The sequence below is a fragment of the Mus musculus genome, chromosome 12 (assembly GCF_000001635.26).
Source record: "Mus musculus strain C57BL/6J chromosome 12, GRCm38.p6 C57BL/6J".
Classification (NCBI taxonomy): domain Eukaryota; kingdom Metazoa; phylum Chordata; class Mammalia; order Rodentia; family Muridae; genus Mus; species Mus musculus.
Genome location: NC_000078.6, coordinates 101,071,556 through 101,090,217, shown reverse-complemented (window position 1 = coordinate 101,090,217; position 18,662 = coordinate 101,071,556). Strand labels below are relative to the sequence as shown.

The window sequence follows — 18,662 nt, the reverse complement described above, 5'->3', positions numbered from 1 at the left end:
GGAGCTCGGCCAGGGCTCCCTACACCTGTGCAACCACAGGTGGCCTTTCTGGCAGGGCACTTGTTGAATCCTCACATAGTGGCTGGTTTCCCCACAGAATGCATTCTGAGAGAAGCAGGCTAAAGCCACTTGCCCCTTCTGTCCTAGTCTCTGATGTCAACAGTGTCAATCCTACTTGACTCTACTGGGACAAACAAGTGCTAGCATCAGCCCAAGTTTGGGGAGGGAGGAGTAGTTACTTTTGTTTTAATTTGTTTGATGGTCTGAGGGGAAAATTTTTGAAAAGTTCAAGGCCTGCCTGGACTACAGAGAACGAAGTCTTATTATTTAGCTCAAACTGACCTTAAATTTATATATAGTCCTGATGTCCACAAACTCACAATTCCACTGCCTCTGTGTTCAAAGTGCTGGGAGGCCTGTCTCCCAGCACTTCAGCTGTCTTGAGACTCTATTGTGTTGTTGAGGCAGGTTCTTGTATGGTATAGACTGGCCCCATACTTGCTGTGAAGCCAGGGATGATATTGAATTTCAGTTCTTTTCTTCCTTCAACTCCCAAGTGCTGGGATTACAGGCATTCTCTACCATCCCTGGTCTTAGCAGTGTCTGGGACTGAATCCAGGGTTTTCTTTCTGTTAAGCAAACATTCTATAAACTGGGCTACATCCTCGGTCCCAAGACTCCATTTAAAAAAAGATTTATTTTATGTGTGTATGCCTGAGTGTGAATGAATATATATGTATCATCTGAGTGCAGATGCCCATAAAGATAGAGGCCAGCTGGGCGTGCTGGCGCATGCCTTTAATCCCAGCACTTGGGAGGCAGAGGCAGGTGGATTTCTGAGTTCGAGGCCAGCCTGGTCTACAAAGTGAGTTCCAGGACAGTCAGGGCTACACAGAGAAACCCTGTCTCGAAAAAACAAAAAACAAAACAAACAAAAAAAAAAAAGATAGAGGCCAGAAGAGAGGATTGGATCACCTGTGACTAAAGATACAGATGGTAATGAGTCGCCCAAAGTAGGTTCTGGCAACAGAACCTGGGTTCCCTGCTGCAACCAAGACTCCTTTTTTTTCCTCCTCCTTCTTCTTCTTCTTCTTCTTCTTCTTCTTCTTCTTTTCTTCTTTTTTTAAGGCAGGATCTCAAACTCACAGAGATCCATCTGCCTCTGCCTCTCCAAGGCATGGAATAAAGGCATGCACCATCAGAACCAGTAAAGAGTCCATTTTTAGAGGCCTTGGAAAATGTCTTACAGTCTTAGAAAAATGTCAAAGAACTTGAAAGTCACTTCTTTTTAACATTTTATTTCTGTGGGAGAGGGGTGTGTAGCTGTCAGAGAACAAGGTAAGGGGATTGGTTCTCTCCTTCCATCATGTGAGTTTCAAGGATCAAATTCACTTGGTTGGGTTTAGCAGTTTAAGTGCCTTTCCTCATTCACTAAGATATCTCAAGGGCCAGGCAGTGGTGGCGCACGCCTTTAATCCCAGCCCTCAGGAGGCAGAGGCAGGCGGATTTCTGAGTTCGAGGCCAGCCTGGTCTACAGAGTGAGTTCCAGGATAGCCAGGGCTACACAGAGAAACCCTGTCTTGAAAAAACAAGCAAAAAAAGATATCTCAAGGTCCTTTGAGAAGGACTTTAGACTCCTCTTAGGTATTTGGAACTAGAAAGACAGCTCAGCAGTTTAAACCACAGGCTTCTCTTGTAAAGGACAAGGCCTTGCTTCTCATCATCCGCATGCAGTTCCCAATTGCCTGTAATCACAGTTAACAGGTGATCCAACATCCTCTTCTGGCCTCCAAGAGCATCAGGCTTACACATAGTGCACATACATACACGCAGACAAACTGATACACATAAAAATAAATCTTTAAAAAAAAAAAGTTATCGCCGGGTGTGGTGGCGCACGCCTTTAATCCCAGCCCTCAGGAGGCAGAGGCAGGCAGATTTCTGAGTTTGAGGCCAGCCTGGTCTACAGAGTGAGTTCCCGGGCAGCCAGGGCTATACAGAGAAACCTTGTCTCAAAAAACTAAACCAAACAAACAAGTTCTCTTGGATGTTTATTCATGCAGTTGCTAAGAGAAAAGGCTGCATGTCATCCAGTGAAGCAGGGTAGATCCCAGCGGTACAAAGAGTAGTTACAGGATACCTTATCACACGTCGAACCCCGAGGTTGTGTCATTTACTGTGAAAGAAAAAAAGAAAAGCTGTTTTTAATTTCGCTGTGGCTCAGCCCGTGGCATATCACCTTTATTCCCTCTGGCTGGAATTCAGACTCACCCTTAGTACACTACACAAACAGTGAAGGTAAAGTGGTGTCTAATTGAATGGCAGAGAAAGATTTGACACAATAGGATACACCCAACTCTCATGAGAAAAGAGAGCAGTACAGGGGTTGGAGGAGGGGAGGAGAGGAAGGGGCAGTTTTACTGAGACAGTTTTGCAGAGAGAAAACAAGCTAGACACAGGTGAAGACAGAACAAGCTAGAAAATGAGAAGGAGCCAAAAGATTAAGAACAGATTTCTAAAGTTACTATGAAGCCCCAAGTAGAGCAATTCAGCCAGAAGTTGAGAGAAGCCAAATTGAATCCCTTATCTTGGAGAGGAGTGTGAGCCAGAACAGCTGAGTTGACCGCCAGCCAGAGCTCAGAAAGAACTAAAAAGGGGTGAGATTATTCAGCACATCTCAGAGGCTGAAAACACTCTGGGCCTAGGTTAGATTGTGCAGGGGATAGAGGCTTCTAGGACTAGGCCTAGGTTAGCAGACAGAAGCAATAAGCCTCCAAGATGGCAATTACAACAGGCAAATAAAAGTTACATTTATATAAAGGGGCAATCCATCTCATTAACAGAACTCAGGAAGGAAATGCTCGACTATAGGAGAGTACTCAGCCCACACAGAATGGTCTGCTTTCTTCTCAATGGTGCAGATATTCATTTACATTTAGGATGGAGTCGTGGGTGCATATGATATGCACACCTCCATCCCTCTCCCTCAGTCTGAAAAATATAAGCTCTACATTGGCCTGACTTTTGTCAAGTACAACCCTAGCCACTGTGACCAGATATAGAACTGAAATGTCCCATTGTTTAAGGGACATCATATAAGCCCAAAATACAAATTAGCAAGAGTATTTGGAATTACAAAAACCAAGACACAACCTGTAGGCTATTAAAGATAGCTTTTTTTTTTAAGGTCTATCGTGCAGTGATGGTGCACTACTGCATTCAGGAGGCAGAGGTAGGGAAATAGAGATTTGAGGATGGCTTGGTCTACATAGCAAGACCACATTTTGTTTTTGTTGTTGTTCTTTGTTTTAAATCAATACATTTATGTCTACCATCTTTGCCACTTTGGATTATCAAAGGTGGAAAAGAAGCCAGGTGTGGTGGTACACACACCTATAATACTAGTACTTTGGAAGTAGAGACTGGAGGACCAGGAGAAGTCAAGGTCACTCTTGACTACACAGTGCATTTGGACCCATCCTAGGATATATGGGATCCTGTCTCAAAGCAGCGAAGAGAATGGAGTGAGTGCACAGACACTTGTATACTCAAACAAGACAGGCTATTTTCTCTGTCAATAATAATTTTTTAAAAAATCCACCACAAAGTAATTCTTCAAAACAAAAGGTTCTCTTGTCATTTGGACACCAGAGATGTTAATATGAATGCAACTGGATTGGGGTCTTAATAAAGTACAAGACAGAAAAGGAAGTAGAGATTTGATGTGACCTTGAAAGGATCCAGGCCTCCTAACAGGAGCAAGGCAGATATATGAGCATTTTTTTCTGATTAAGGCCTTCTCAGAACTTGAGCAGATACAAACGTCTTTATTTGCTTCCCCCGCCCCCCCCAGGGACCAACTTACTATGTAACCAGAGATGACCTTGCACTTCAGATCTGCCTGCCTCCATCTCTGAAGTGCTGGGATTAGATATTAAGGTTTTTAGATCTGAAGAGTGAATTGTTTAGCGTTTCCTGTTGCCTGAATCAGTTCAAAGTTAGGTCACTAGCCTGGGGTATATAATGAGACCTGTCAGGGAAGGGCAGGGGAGCAGAAAGGAAGGAGGAAAGGAAACAGGATTTAACAGTGCAGATGAAGCTCAGCAGTACAGTGCTTGTCAGGTACATACAAGGCCTGCATTGGAACCCCAGCATCATATTTAAAAAATGAAGACAGAAAAAAGATACTATATTCAGAAAATAAAGTTAATGATCTATGGTATATGTCAATTAACAGTTGCTCATTTTATTCAATAAACTGAACAATATGTTCCCATGTTCTTGTGTATATCCAATACATTAGCAGATAGGCTCTTTAAATTGCTCTGATAAAAGTTCTCTCTCTCTCTCTCTCTCTTCTCTCCCTTTTCTCTCTCTCTCCTCTCTCTCTCTCTCTCCTCTCTCTCTCTCCTCTCTCTCTCTCTCTCTCCTCTCTCCTCTCTCTCTCTCTCTCTCTCTCTCTCTCTCTCCGAGACAGGGCTTCTCTGTGTCCTGGAACTCACTCTCTAGACCAGGCTGGCCTCGAACTCAGAAATCTGCCTGCCTCTGCCTCCTGAGTGCTGGGACTAAAGGCGTGCGCCACCACCGTCCGGCAAAAGTTATCTCTTGATGGCAAGAAAGTTGTGAATAAAAAGAACAAAATGTGGCGAGCCACCAAGCTGCAGTCTGCTTCTGGAACTTTGCTTTTCGCCCCACAGGTGAACTTCTGGTCTGCAAATAATCTAGGGTTGGTTGTGTGCACTGGGAGAGAAGGCAAGATTGCTTCACATTCCTCTAACTAAACAGATCCCATGTGCCCTGCTTTGCTTTGTCAAATTGACACAGCCTGGTGTCATCTGAGAGAAAACATTTGGTTGAGGAGCTGCTAAGGTCACTGCCCTGTGGGGATATTGGGGATGTCTGGGGGGGGGGGGGCTTGTTAGTTGACGTAGGAGCACCCAGCCCATGGCAGGTGGCAATATTCCCTGAGTAAGGTTGTCCTGGACTTTATAAAAAAAAACTAAGTATGAGGGGAGCAAGCCAACAGGCAACATTCCTCCATGGTTTCTGCTTCAGGCTCCTGCTTTGAGTTCCTGCCCTGATTTCCCTCAGCAATGGACTGTGACCTAGAAGTATACGCCAAATAAATTATTTCCTCACAGTACTTGTTCCCAAACACAAGCTGGCAATTCTGAAATTCTGAGAAGTACAAATCCTGGTGTACCCTGATTCAAAGTCTCTAAAGGACACTTTATAGAGGAGAGGAAGACCCGGATCATAGCAATTTAGGAAAGCTCTGGAAGACACAAAATAGTTTGTAAATGATTTCCATCATCAGAATAAGCCAGGAGACAAAATACTGAGACTGGCTAGGTGTGTTCTATTGGGTTCTGTACTCCAGCAAAACAGTTTCAGAGGGATGAAAGCAACAGTTTCTTCTTTGATGGGTAAAGAGTCAAGGCAGATAAGAAACTATTCACTGTGTAAGCTCTGCTAGTCAGTCTCCAAGGGCCTTTAAAAAGGTGGTTCTCAACATGTGGGTCTCGATCCCTTGGCGGTCAAACACGGGACACAGCAGATATCCTGCATATTACAGTTACGAAGTAGCAACAAAATGATTTTATAGTGAGGGAGGGGTCACCACAACAAGAGAAACTGTGTTATAAAAGAGTCAGAGCATTTTAGGAAGGTTAGAAGCATTGCTATAAAATAATCAGCATAGAGGGCCATACTGCTAACCTGCTCTGCTTGGAGCTCATGGGCTCCATCTAGATGCTTGAAAGGATTGCATTCTGGTATTTAGAAACAGCAACTGCTTTGTTTTTACATGCTTCCGAGTTTTGTTGGTGAATGATTTCAGGTATGTCTTTGCGAGCACTTGTCTCTGGTGTGGGTTAAGAAAGATCCCAGCTTCTCGCATACGTTGCTTCAGCCAGTCAGAGCAACATTGTGAGGCTGTGTTTCAAAAAAAACAAAAAAACAAAGAATTTCATCTTATTCATACAGTACGGCATTTATCTTTGCAAGCCCTTCAAGATGTGTTTTGTTATTTTGTTTAAAAAAACAAACAAACCAGCCTAGGGCTACAGACGATCAGCTTTGATAACCGACAGAGAAAGGGAGATAACCGCTGATTATTGTGAGGTGAGTGCTCAGAATGATCCCGGGGAGCAGTGCCACGCGTGAACACCGCGTCGAGGGTTTTAGACTTGCCCGGCCATTGCGTGCCTCACTGCATCCCGCCAACCTCGCGGTCCAAACGGTCCTCTCTCAGAAACTTCTCTATTTCAGGCCAAGGGAAGAAGAGGAGGAGGAGGAGGAGGGCGGGGGGAGGACGAGGAGGACGCCAGCAGCCCGCGCCCCCAGGGCCGACTGCAAAGGTCCTCCCTAAAGCGTCCGGAGAAGGCTCGCACGGGAAAGGACGAGCTCCGGGATCAGAGTCCAGTCTGGCTCCAGAAGCCGCCAACAGACTCCACACCCCTTCCCCGCCCGGAGCCGAGGTGATGACGAATTCAAAGTGCGACGGACGCACACGCAGCCCGCGCTTGCACGACAGTACGCGCAGGGCAGCGCGAGGGAGTCCCGGTCCGTCACCGGCGCGACTCGCGTCCCGCCTCCTCCGCTCCCGCCACCCCCGCAGCTCCGCGCCCGCCTCGGTGCAAGGCCTCGGCCGGAGCGAAGCTGCCGGCTCCCGTCTTGTCGCTTTAAGTGGTGGGGCTTGCGGGCCGCCCCTGCCGCTACTGCCTAGGTGGCCCCGCGCGCCGCTTTTGAGGGGCGAGCCAAGATGGCGGCGGCTTTGGCTCTGTGAGGAAGACGGAAGAGGCGGCGGAGTAGGGAAGGCGGCTTCTAAGAAGAGCCAGGGGTTCTCGGGTGGCCAGAGGCGTTCGGAGTCTCCCGGGAAGTGCTACCTCACCGGCTTCGGATGCTTTAAGCGGGAGGAGCGGAGCGGGGCTTCCTGCTGCAGCGGCTGGGCCAGGTACAAGGGAGGAAAACATGGCGGCGGCGGCCTGAGGAGGCGGCGGCGCGGGAAAGCGGCTCTGCGGAGGTCATGGTGGAGGCCGGAGCGGGTCTGTGAACCGAGCCGCACCTCGTTGGAACGGCGGGCCGGTAGGCTGCGTAGTGCTGCGCGTTCCCTGTCGGGGCTGCTGGGCGGCCGCGCTCGCTCGGCCTGGACAATAGCGCCGGGGAGAAGGAGACGAGAGAAGGCGGCGGCCCGGGGCTCGGACCCGGGAGCGGGCCATGCGAGCGGCGGCGCAGCTCCGCGGCGGCCAGCGGTGGCACTGAGGTCCCGGAGTTCCCCGTTTGCGGCCGCCCGCCTTTTCTGGACACTGTCCCTGGGCCACTCGGGCGGGGCCCCCGGCCGGCACGATGACCGACACCCGACGGCGGGTGAAGGTCTACACGCTCAACGAGGACCGGCAGTGGGACGACCGGGGTACTGGCCATGTGTCCTCCGGCTACGTGGAGAGGCTGAAGGGCATGTCCCTGCTCGTCAGGGCGGAGAGCGACGGTAAGTGACCCTCACTGGCCCCTCTCAGAGCAGTGGCGCTCGGACTGGGACGGCGGGAGTGCGGACGGGAACGCCACGGGGTACCCAAGTCCGGTGGAGCTCGGTGGAGAGCATTCGGGGTGTCCATCCTTAACCCGAAAACCTTGTGGCGTTGGGATTTCGAGCAGAGCGGAGCACGTTGCGCCGTGCTGCCTTTCCAGTGCAGAAAGGTCGGAGACCTGAGATCCTCTTTCCCCGGTGGTTTTTGCACCGTCGTGACCTTGAGAAAGGCATTTAACGGAAACGATCTGCTCCCCCCCCCCCCACACACACACACCCCTTAGTTCACCAATCTGTAAAGCAGGCATAAAACCTTGCTTGGCGCTCGTAAAGTTCATAGCTGTTGCACACTTTGAGAAAGTTCTGTTCTGGTGGGATTGTTGTTGTTTTAAACCTTTTCCACCATATCTTTCAGATTTTAGGGTCTGCAATAAGGTCTATAAATCTGGCAGTTCCACCAGACAGAGAAAATGCTGCTTTGGCTTTCGAGGACACACATGTCTTGACCGGGGTTGGTTGTCTTTTTCACAAGAAAGGGAGATGATTATTATTGTTGTTATTGTTTTGTATTTTGAGACAGGGTTTCAGTATGTAGCCCAACTATCCTGGAGCTTGCTCTATAGACCAGGCTAGCCTTGAACTCAAAGCTTGCCTTCCTCTGCCTCTCCAGTGCTGGGATTAAAGTGCTGCCACACCTGGCTAAGAAAGAAAGACTTTGTAGGTCTTCTGTGGGAACTCGTGAACCTTTGGAACATTTTATTGCAAGCTTTTCTGATTGTTTAAGCGTATGGTCCTTAGTTGGTTGAGTTGGCTGGTGGGGAGAGGTATCTTTTAACACTTGAACAAGTCCTTCTGCTTTCACCTCAAGTCTATTGAAACAGTCTTCAGTGTTCAAAGATAAGGTTGTTTGAAATAACGGTTTCACGTTTTAAAATATTCCTTTCTTAAGGGTTTGCATTCTCTGAATTTCACTCTTGGAAGAAAATACATATTGGCCAAAACTTCAAATTGTTTTTGGAGCAGAAGTATAGTTACCTTGTTGCATTAATTTGCAGTTTTACAGTTGAGAACTATTTGTAGCTGTTTCATGTCTGAAATATTGCAAATTTATTTCAAAGATTTTTTTTTTTCCCCTCTTTTTTGGACTAGACTCAGAACTCATTCCACAAAAACCAAGATTTTCCTGTCTGTGGTTGAAGACTGTAGAAACATTGATTTGAATTGAAGAATGGTTAACTTGGAGTATAATTATAAAGATTACCCCAAATAAGTTACCACTGGTAAAAAGTTACTTTCTAACATGAAAGGCAGGCAGTTTCTGGTGACTTGGAGGCCAGCCTGGGTCTACATAGAGTCCTAGATCAGCTGCAGTTACATAGTAAGACTTGGTCTGAAAATTTTTTTCTGATTACAACAGGTATATTTTCAGAGCTGGGTTCTTATTTGGCTGCTAATATACAAGTTAAATGTGTTTGTGACAGTCACGTAATCACCTCTGCATGTTTGTACATGTGGAAACTTTCCTTACAGTAAAGTGGAAGTGTGGGTTTCAGGGTTAAGCTTATTGTGAGGATGGGCTAACTGGGAATGGAATCCACACAGGGACTTGAGCATGCTAGGCAGTGCTCTACCACTGAACTGCCTCTAAGACCCAATGTAATTGTGAGATTTAACTAGATGTAAGCTTGAATTTCAGAACTAATACATGTAACCATACTCACACCAGTGTGCTTTATTTGATTATGCAAAGATCCTTCTGGTTTTTTGGAAAGAGTCTCCTGTAGTACCAGACTAGAATCAAACATTGTGTGTAGCCCAAAATATGGAAGTTCACGATCCTCTTGTCCCTATCTTCCCAATGCCTGGGATCATAGGTGTACTACTACATCCAACCTGTTTTGTTTTGGAGCCATTATCTAGCTATGGCTGGTCTGCAACTCAAAGCGATTCTCCTACCTGAGCCCCTGAGTGTTGGATTACTGCAGTGAACTACCACAGCCAGCCAGTTTTACAAAGGCCTTTAGACAGGATAAGCATGTAGACTTTCTGGGTGGTGGTGGCGCACGCTTTTAATCCCAGCACTTGGGAGGCAGAGGCAGGCGGATTTCTGAGTTTGAAGCCAGCCTGTCTACAAAGTTCCAGGACACCCAGGGCTATACAACAAAAGTCTGGTGTTTTATACCCTTTTATATTTTATCACTTAGGAAATAGCCTCTAAGCCCCTTTCTTCCATTTGGAATTTTGAAATTCTAATTTATTAGAACAGGTAATTCCTCTCCCCGCACCCCCCCACCCCCGCCCCAGGAGGGAAAAGAGTTAAACATAATTACTGAACTACCCCTTTATATTTGTGTTATGTGGAAAGGTAATTTTGAAGAATGGATTTAACCTGGGTGTGGTACCTTACTCCTAATTCCACCACTGAGAACACAAGTTAGGAGAATCTCAAATTCAGGGATTACATAGTAAAACATTTTCACTAAACAAGAAAGAAAAAAGGGGCTGGAGAGATGGCTCAGCGGTTAAGAGCATTGACTGCTTTTCCGAAGGTCCTGAGTTCAAATCCCAGCAACCACATGGTGGCTTACAACCATCCATAATGAGATCTGACGCCCTCTTCTGGTGTGTCTGAAGACAGCTACAGTGTACTTACATATAATAATAAATAAATCTTTTTTAAAAAGAAAGAAAAAAATGGACTTAGAAAAGGTGTAGGATACTTGTGAAGAAATCTATAGTTTTATTACTAAAGCCATTTTTCCTCCTTAACAGATAAATTCCAAGTAAGATTAGTAATAGTTTAAGTTTATTGAGTACCTCCTATGTGTGTGTCAGGGCCTCTTTAAGCAATTCATTTGTATTTACAGACATAATTCTTAAAACCATTCTCAAATTTAGGTAATATAATTAGCCATGTCTTATAGGTAATTTCGAGCCTGAGGTGCTAATTGTAGGTTAGTACAAGTTCAGCCTGGGGTGGTGATCTGTTATTTTAGTGGGAAATCTAGCCTACAACTGGAAGCACTTACAGCTACTTACAGTGGATTTATGCTTTGGTCTCTGTAATGCTGTTTTATTCTTTTTTTTTTTTTTTTTTTTTTGGTTTTTCGAGACAGGGTTTCTCTTTATAGCCCTGGCTGTCCTGGAACTCACTCTGTAGACCAGGCTGGCCTCGAACTCAGAAAACCACCTGCCTCTGCCTCCCAAGTGCTGGGATTAAAGGCGTGCGCCACCACTGCCCGGCGCTGTTTTATTCTTGACCTCAAGGATTATTTCAAAGAAAACAAAATTAAGTTTTACAGACTTAAATTTTGTTAGAGGCAAATTTTCATGTATCCTAGGCTGGTTTCTTGAACTTGGTTATATAGTGAGGTTGAACTTCAGTTTCTGATCCTGCCTCCATTTTCTCTTGTTAAGATTACTTATGTTGCACCATCATGCTTTATGTGGTAGTAGGGGTCAAACCCTAGGCTTTTATAAGGTGGACAAGCACCAATTTACCCATACGTTCAGCCAGGATTGTGCCTGGCTGCTCCTACTAGTTATGGTGTCTCCTACTAGTTTGGATCACCCAATATTGTGCTGCTCTCTATTTTGTTACATATAATTGAGAATTCTTTTTTTTTCCCCTCCATTGAGGACAATGTAGGCTTTTTTTTTTTTTTGAAAAATTATACTTATGTGTGTGTGTGTGTGTGTGTGTGTGTGTGTGTTTGCATGTATGTTCTGGTTCTGTTGAAGGTCAGAAGACCCTTAGACCTGGAATTACACTGTCATGAGCTACCATGTGGGTTCTGAAAACTGAACCCCAGTCCACTACAAGAGCTGCAGGGTCTCATGTAGCCAAGACTGGTCTTGAATTCCTATCCTCCTACCTTCATCTCCCAAGGACAGGGTCTACAGATGTAAGTGTCTGCCATCATGCCTGGGAAAATGGGAAGTATTTGTTTTTCCCATAAAATGGGTTATTGTCCAGTAGAAAATTAAATGGCATAAATTTATAGTCTTTCTGGTAAACAGAATGTTTGGGGAGCTTGAAGCAGAAGTATCTCTAGTTCTAGACTAGCTTAAGCTTCATGAAAGACCCTTTCTCAAAAGAGAAGAAAAGGAAACTTAAAAAGTTATTGTGAGTGGGTTTGACCTCTAGTAATTGTTTCCCCTGCCCCCTGGAAAAAAAGTCTTTCAAAGACATTGAGTATGGTAATATTTTCCTCCTTTTCTCCATGAATCTGAGTTATTCAGATTATTATTTGAAAATTTAGCAGTCTGGAAGTACATAATGTATAATCAAAGTACTAGGGCTACATATTAAATTTTGAAACACAAAGCTGTCCTTAAACTCTGACATCCACCTGCATCTACCTCCTGGATATTGGGACTAAAGATGTGCACCACCACCTGACTTGACAAGACACTTAATTTCTAACTTTTTGAAATACAGTGGTTTGAGCCCAGGTCTGTACATGCTAGGCAGGTGCAGTACATCCCACCCCTGGAATTTGTGTTATGTCCTCTGACTTCACAGTGGTGTGTAATGTGCTTGCTGGTCAGAGATAAGATTGGGCAATAGATTCTCTCCTTCCACTGTGTGGTCCTAGCAATAGACTCAGGTTGTTAGGCTTGGAGCTAAGTGCCTTTCCCTGCTGAACCACCTTATTTCTCACCCTGGAGTAAGTATGTATGTATGTATGTATGTATGTATGTATGTATTTAATGTATAAGTGCTGTATGTGCATATACACCTGCATATCAGAAAAGGACATCCAACCCCATTATGGTTGTGAGCTACCATGTGGTTGCTGGGAATTAAATTTAGGACCTCTGGAAGAATAGCCAGTGATCTTAACCATCTCTCCAGCCATGGACTAAGCTTTTGTGATGTGTTAATTTTCTTGTTTGACATCCCAGACTGTCTTAGTTACTTTGAAATTGCTGTGATAAAACTCCATGACCAAGACAACTTAGACAGAGCTTACTTGTGCTTATGGTTCCAGAGTGTTAGTCTATGATGGCAGAGTGAAGACATGTTGATCCACAAGCAGGAGGCAGAGAACACACTAGGAATGGTGGATGTGTCTTTTGAAAATTAAGAGCCTGCTCTCGTTAACACCTCCAATAAATAAGACCACACCTTCTAATCCTTTAACAGTTCCACTAACTGGGGACTCAAGCATTCAAAGGTATGAGCCAGTTTTGATCAAATATGGATCATCTGAGGCCAGTCTTAACCTTCCCAATGCTGCAACTCTAAAACAGTTTCTCCTGTTGTAGTGCCCCTCCCCCCACCATAAAATTACTTTGTTGCTACTTCATAATTTTGTTAGTTATAATGTATACCTGATATGCAGGATATCTGCATATGACCCCCACATGAGTGAGGCCCACAGGTTGACAACCAGTGATCTGGGGGGGGGGGGGCAGCAAACAATGGACTAGAGAGATGCCTCAAACATTAAGAGCATTGGCTGCTCTTTCAGAGGACCTAGAAAAGATTCCTAGCACCCACATGATGGCTAACAACCATTTACAACTCCAGTTTCAGGGGATCCAGTGCCACCTTCTGGCCTCTGGACACCAGGTGCACAGACAAACATAGCAAAACACCCATCTATCTAAATTTTTTTAAAAAGTTTTAAGGTGGGGGTACTCATAACCACTGATCCTTTTCTTTAGCCCCCATAATACATTTTTTCATGTTAATAACTTTTTGTGTATGGATGTTTTGCCTGCATAGTTTTTTGTGCTGCCACGTGCAAAGAGAAGCTAGAAAAGGTCAGTGGTGCTACAGACAATTGGCAGGCACCATGTGTGTGCTGGTGATCAACCTGGGTCCTCTAGAAGATCAGCCAGTGCTCTTAACCCTTGAGCCCCTGCTTCTGGTTGTTTTAAAGCCAGAGTCTTTGTTGTGTACCCCAGGCTGACCTCAATCTAGCTTCTTTTCCCTCTGTTTTTCTGTATGCTAGATTTGTAGACTTGGACCATAACACTGGCCATTAACGTGGTTTTTGGTGGTGCTTTGTTCGCACTTATGAAGCTGTGATGCTGGTGGTGGCAATATTCTGGGAAAGTTGTGTTCCGTGGAGTTGAGTGAAGTTATGGGGGCAGAGCTATCTGTATTCATGTTGCAACTAAAACAGGACCAAAACACAACATTCATGTACCACTTGAATCTAATTGGGTTAATGATGAAGATAGAGTTGGAAAAATTACAACTCTCAAGTTTTCAGCTTACCCCAACCCTCAGCACAGGGTTTGAAGCCAGTGCCTTGTACATGTTAGGCAGGTGTTCTACTGAACTACACCATCCCTAGCCAAGAATTCTCATACTAACCCAGCTTCTTTTGTGGAAGGATATGATGAGATCCATATAAAGTATACCTATAAAGCTAAGTATGTGTGTACTAGAAGTTTAGAAGTGATGACAGTTTGCATGGAATGTTGACTAAACAAGCAATATCATGAACCTTATGCTTTTTTTTTTTTTTTTTTTTTTTGGTTTTTTCGAGACAGGGTTTCTCTGTATAGTCCTGGCTGTTCTGGAACTCACTCTGTAGACCAGGCTGGCCTCGAACTCAGAAATCCACCTGCCTCTGCCTCCCGAGTGCTGGGATTAAAGGCATGCGCCACCACCGCCCGGCGAACCTTATGCTTGTAATGTTGTGCTGGATCACCGTTGTTAAAGCTCAACTTCATATTGCAAATGACTGTCAGTTTAAAATCTAAGTTATTAAGTGCTGGTGGTATACTAAATATTGGGATAGGCCCTTCACATAACTTATAGTGAATTCCCATAACATTGGTTTCCTTTTTGGGTTTTTGGGGGGGGGGAGTCCTTCTTTTCTTTTTTTTTCTTTTTGTTTTTTTCGAGACAAGGTTTCTCTGTGTAGCCCTGGCTGTCCTGGAAAACTCTGTAGACCGCCTGCCTCTGCTTCCCAAGTGCTGGGATTAAAGGTGTATGCCATCACTGCCTGGCAACACTGGCTTCCTAACCACAAGTTTTAATGTTTTGAATCTTTGAATAGTTTTTTCAATGAGGGTTTTCCCTTCCACACTTAACAAGAAATCTAGGTGGGGGTGGGGGGCACGTGGTGTTTTGTTTTGCAGTTCCAGTTTTTTTGAGGTTACCAGGGATTGAACTTAGGGCTTGCAAAGTACAGACAAGCACAGTATTGTTGAGCTATACAACAATAGCCTTCTATTTTGCTTGTCTTCCCCCAGTTCAAGATTTATTTTAGTTATGTGCAAATTAATTCTAGTGCCATAAGAATCATATCCACTGGAGCTGGAAGTACAAGTAGTTGTGAATCTTGGGGTGTGTATGCTGGAAATCAACTCTGGTCCTCTGTAGAGGCAGTGCATGCTCTTAACTGCTGAGCCAACTCCCCAGCCCATTTTTACTTTCTATTTCAAGATGAGTTTCTTTTACTTACTCTCATGGGCCTTGAATCTGCCCTCTTTCTGCTCGGCCTCCAACTAGCCTGTTGTCACCAGCCTGGGTTTGATTTTTCTTAAATTTTTCTTGAATTCTGTTATCAAGTCTGTATTATAAAAACACTGAACAAAAATGAAGAAAATAGCACTGAAGAGAGCATGAAACACCATGGTTAAAACTATGAACTCTAGAGCCAGACTATCTCAGTGCTTACGCACATGCACACACAGGCTCAGGAAGAGATTGGGCAACTCACAAGAGTCTGTTCTTTCTTCCATTATGTGAGCCCCAGGGATCTAACTCAGATTGTCAGGCTTGGAGTTTGCTGGACCTTAAGAAAAAAGTTAGTTTGTTTTTTAAAGATGTATTTATTTTATGTATATGAGTACAGTATAGCTATCTTCACACACACCGGCGGGAGAAGGCATCAGATTCCATTACAGATAGTTATGAGCCACCATATGGTTGGTTGCTGAGGATTGAACTCAGAACCTCTGTAAGAGCAGTTAATACCATCTCTCCAGCCTGAAAAAATTTTTTTTATTTTTTACGTATGTGTGCCAATTAGTAAAGAGTTCTCTGAGACTGTGATACATTCCTTAATAACTAGCAATCCTCACTCATCCCAAACCCATCTAAGTGGCTATAGCAACAAATCACAAGAAAAACACTTCCTATTTTATTTTATAGGAGGAACCATGTTGGTCATCTGTTATTGGTATATTGATATAATTTGGTTATCTGTGTGAGGTTATACAAACCTCATAAAAGCAGCACAATATTCTATTTATGCAGTACCCTTTTGGTAACATTTCTTAAGATTTTGCTTTGAATACCTTTGTTCTTTTGAGGCTCTTACACAATTATATGATTTTATTCATTAATATTTACTGTATTGGAAACTAAAACTGAGACTCAGATATTTATTCACTTGGAAAGGGTTTGATTATCATCAAAATAATGGTTAGATATGTTTTTCTTTTGATCTTTTGATTTGAGATCAGAGCTGGACTTCTAAAGTGGTTTCTTAGAAAAAGCCAAGAGATACAGGAGAAAGAAGTTTCAGAAAAGGTCTTTTCCCATTTCTCAAATAACCCAGAACATTCTAAATCAGTGGTTCTCAACCTTCCTAATGCTGTAAACTTTTAATACAGTTCCTCATGTGATGACCCACAACTATAAAATTATTTGTTAATTTCAAAACTAATTTTGTTATTGTTATGAATCACAATGTAAGCATTTTTTGGAGATAGGCATTTACCAGTGAGGTCTTGACACAGGTTGAGAATCAATGTTCTAAATATTATTTTACCTAGGCTTTTGGGGGTAAGAGTGAAATGGTCATTTTTTTTTCCCTTTTTGTTGTCCAAATTCTGTAACATTACTGGAAAAAAAAAGGAAAGAAAATGCAAAAGGACCTGTTATCTGAGAAATAATTGTTGTAGGGATTAGAAGACTTGCAGTGTCTTGTGTGCTAATGTAATTCTTGCAGTGCCAATGTTTTTTGTTTGTTTGTTTGTTTTTGCTGTTGAGTTTGGTTTTTCGAAACAGGATTTCTCTGTGTAGAACTGGTCACTTTGTAGACCAGTCTGGCCTCGAACTCAGAAATCCACTTGCCTCTGCCTCCCGAGTGCTGGGATTAAAAGCGTGCGCCACTACCGCCTGGACCAATGGTTTTTTTTTTTTTTTTTTTTTTTTTTTTTTTTTTTTTTTTGAGTCAGATTTTCTTCTGCCTGGGGTTATAGACTAGGCTAAGGTGGCTGGCTGCTAGTAGGCAAATCCCAAGATTCGTGTCTTCACTCTCCCAGTGTTTGGGTTACAAAAGTGTGCTACTATGCCAGGTTTTTTACATGGGTACTGGGAATTCAGGTTTTCATGATTGCATGCAAGTAAGTACCTCCCTGAGCCAACTTCCCAGCCCTGGCTTTTAAATAAAAGATAACATAGGTAGATGGTTGGGTGTATGTGTGATATAGAAATGACCATTTAGGCTTTTTTTGTTTGTTTGTTTGGTTTGGTTTTTCGAGACAGGGTTTCTCTGTATAGCCCTGGCTATCCTGGAACTCACTTTGTAGACCAGGCTGGCCTCGAACTCAGAAATCCCCCTGCCTCCCATTTAGGCATTTGGTGAAAAAACTACTTATGTTATACAAAAAATCAGAATACCTCCCACAGACTAGCAGACAAGCAGAATACTTACTGACACGTTTTCTTTTCATAAGCCAAGTGGACACACCTGAAATCCTAGCATTTGGGAGGCAGGAGAACAAGGAATTTGAGAATGGCTTGCACTACACATGATTTCAAAGCCAACCGAAGCATCATAATGAGACCCTAACTCAAGAAGTGAACCAGCAGCCGGGCAGTGGTGGCACACGCCTTTAATCCCAGCACTTAAGAGGCAGAGGCAGGGCTATACAGAGAAACCCAGTATTGAAAACAAAAAAAAAGAAGAACCAAAGTTCACACACCTTTTTTAGACTGGCCCTGATTCACAGTAGTTCTGCTTCAAGACATTGCTTCATGTGTGTTAAAGTATATACATTTGTTTTCATTTTAACACTTGGAGCATCCCATTTTTATCAAGATCCATGAATTTGTACATGCGTTTGACATTTGGATGATAAACACCAACTTGACAACTTCTTTAATGCCCTTAACGATGACAGTTGACAGTATTAACACAGTTATTAGAGCTTATCTAAGACATTCTTAGGTCTTTTTTGAGTGAAAATACAGGTCCTGCTATAACTTGTTTACTTTTTGGTGAAGTTTGCTTAGCAGTCACACCCCATGATTTATTTAATCCCTTTCTCCAGTGGAAAGGGACTCATCTTTTACAGGAAGAACAAATTTCAGTGGCTTTGTTTTTCCATTAGCATTCATCCGTGATCTCTGAGAATAGACAATGATATTCTGGACATCTTTTCCACTGTGTAGGAAATCTTCATGTCATAGCATTTATGTAAAGTTTGGCAGTTCTCTTTTGATATATCACTAGATAACCTTTCACTTGGGATATGTGATTTTTTTTTAATTATTTTATGAATATATATGTAGACCATGTGCTCGGAGACCAGAAGTCAGATCCCCTAGAGCTGAAGATGGTTGTGAGCCATGATGTAGGTGCTGGGATTGAACCTGGCTCTTTAATTGCTCTCTAACTTCTACTTTACTTTTTTAAAGCAACGTATACATGCTTAATCAACAACCCAAAGTATACGGTAAAGCCACAGTTTAATTTTTAGGACACCCCAAGGTTGTAGCCATTACACAATCTTAAGTTTAAAAAGAACATTTTTCCTAGTTGAGCTCTCTGCCTTTAGATGTAATGCATCTTTTAAGATAAAACTTCTGTGGTACTGAGGATTGAACTTAGAGCAACCATTGCCAGTGAGCCACATCCCTGGCCCTTAAAATAACTTTATTTTTTACAAAGAAAACAATCTGGACAGTGGTGGTGCACGCCTTTAATCCCAGCATTTGAGAGGCGGAGGCAGGAGGATTTCTGAGTTCGAGGCCAGCCTGGTCTACAGAGTGAGTTCCAGGACAGGCAGGGCTGTGCAGAGAAACCCTGTTTTGGAAGGAAGGAAGAAAGGGAGGGAGGGAGGAAGGAAGGAAGGGGAAGGGGAAGGGGAAGGGAGGAACTGAGTGTGTTTTGTTGGAGTTTTTTGTTTGGATTTTTGGTGTTTTTTTGTTTTG

At 43.7% G+C, this 18,662-nt stretch overlaps 1 protein-coding gene and 1 long non-coding RNA gene across 10 annotated transcripts in view; one reads left to right on the top strand and one right to left on the bottom strand.

Moving 5' to 3' along the window:
• Positions 1–1,290: 1,290 nt before the first annotated feature.
• Positions 1,291–7,767, bottom strand: D130020L05Rik (RIKEN cDNA D130020L05 gene). Of its 4 annotated transcripts, NR_038047.1 has the most exons (4): positions 6,193–7,767; positions 5,719–5,934; positions 3,866–4,030; positions 1,291–2,176 (listed from the first exon to the last, which is right to left on the bottom strand). It is a non-coding gene; the product is annotated as an RIKEN cDNA D130020L05 gene (long non-coding RNA). The 4 variants fall into 4 exon arrangements; NR_038048.1 differs by lacking the exon at positions 3,866–4,030; NR_038050.1 differs by lacking the exon at positions 3,866–4,030 and having other exon boundaries at positions 5,719–7,767.
• Positions 6,481–18,662, top strand: part of Ppp4r3a (protein phosphatase 4 regulatory subunit 3A) — a 44,329-nt gene continuing 32,147 nt past the window's right edge. For 2 of the 6 annotated variants that reach the window (NM_211355.2, NM_001160214.1), the window contains exon 1: positions 6,516–7,489. In NM_211355.2, coding sequence (NP_997594.1) covers positions 7,348–7,489 — 142 coding nt within the window. In that variant the 5' untranslated portion in view covers positions 6,516–7,347. Of the gene's footprint in view, positions 7,490–18,662 lie in introns of all 6 variants that reach the window. The other 4 variants (XR_001780474.2, XR_003950076.1, XM_017315173.1 and 1 more) reach the window with 4 other exon arrangements.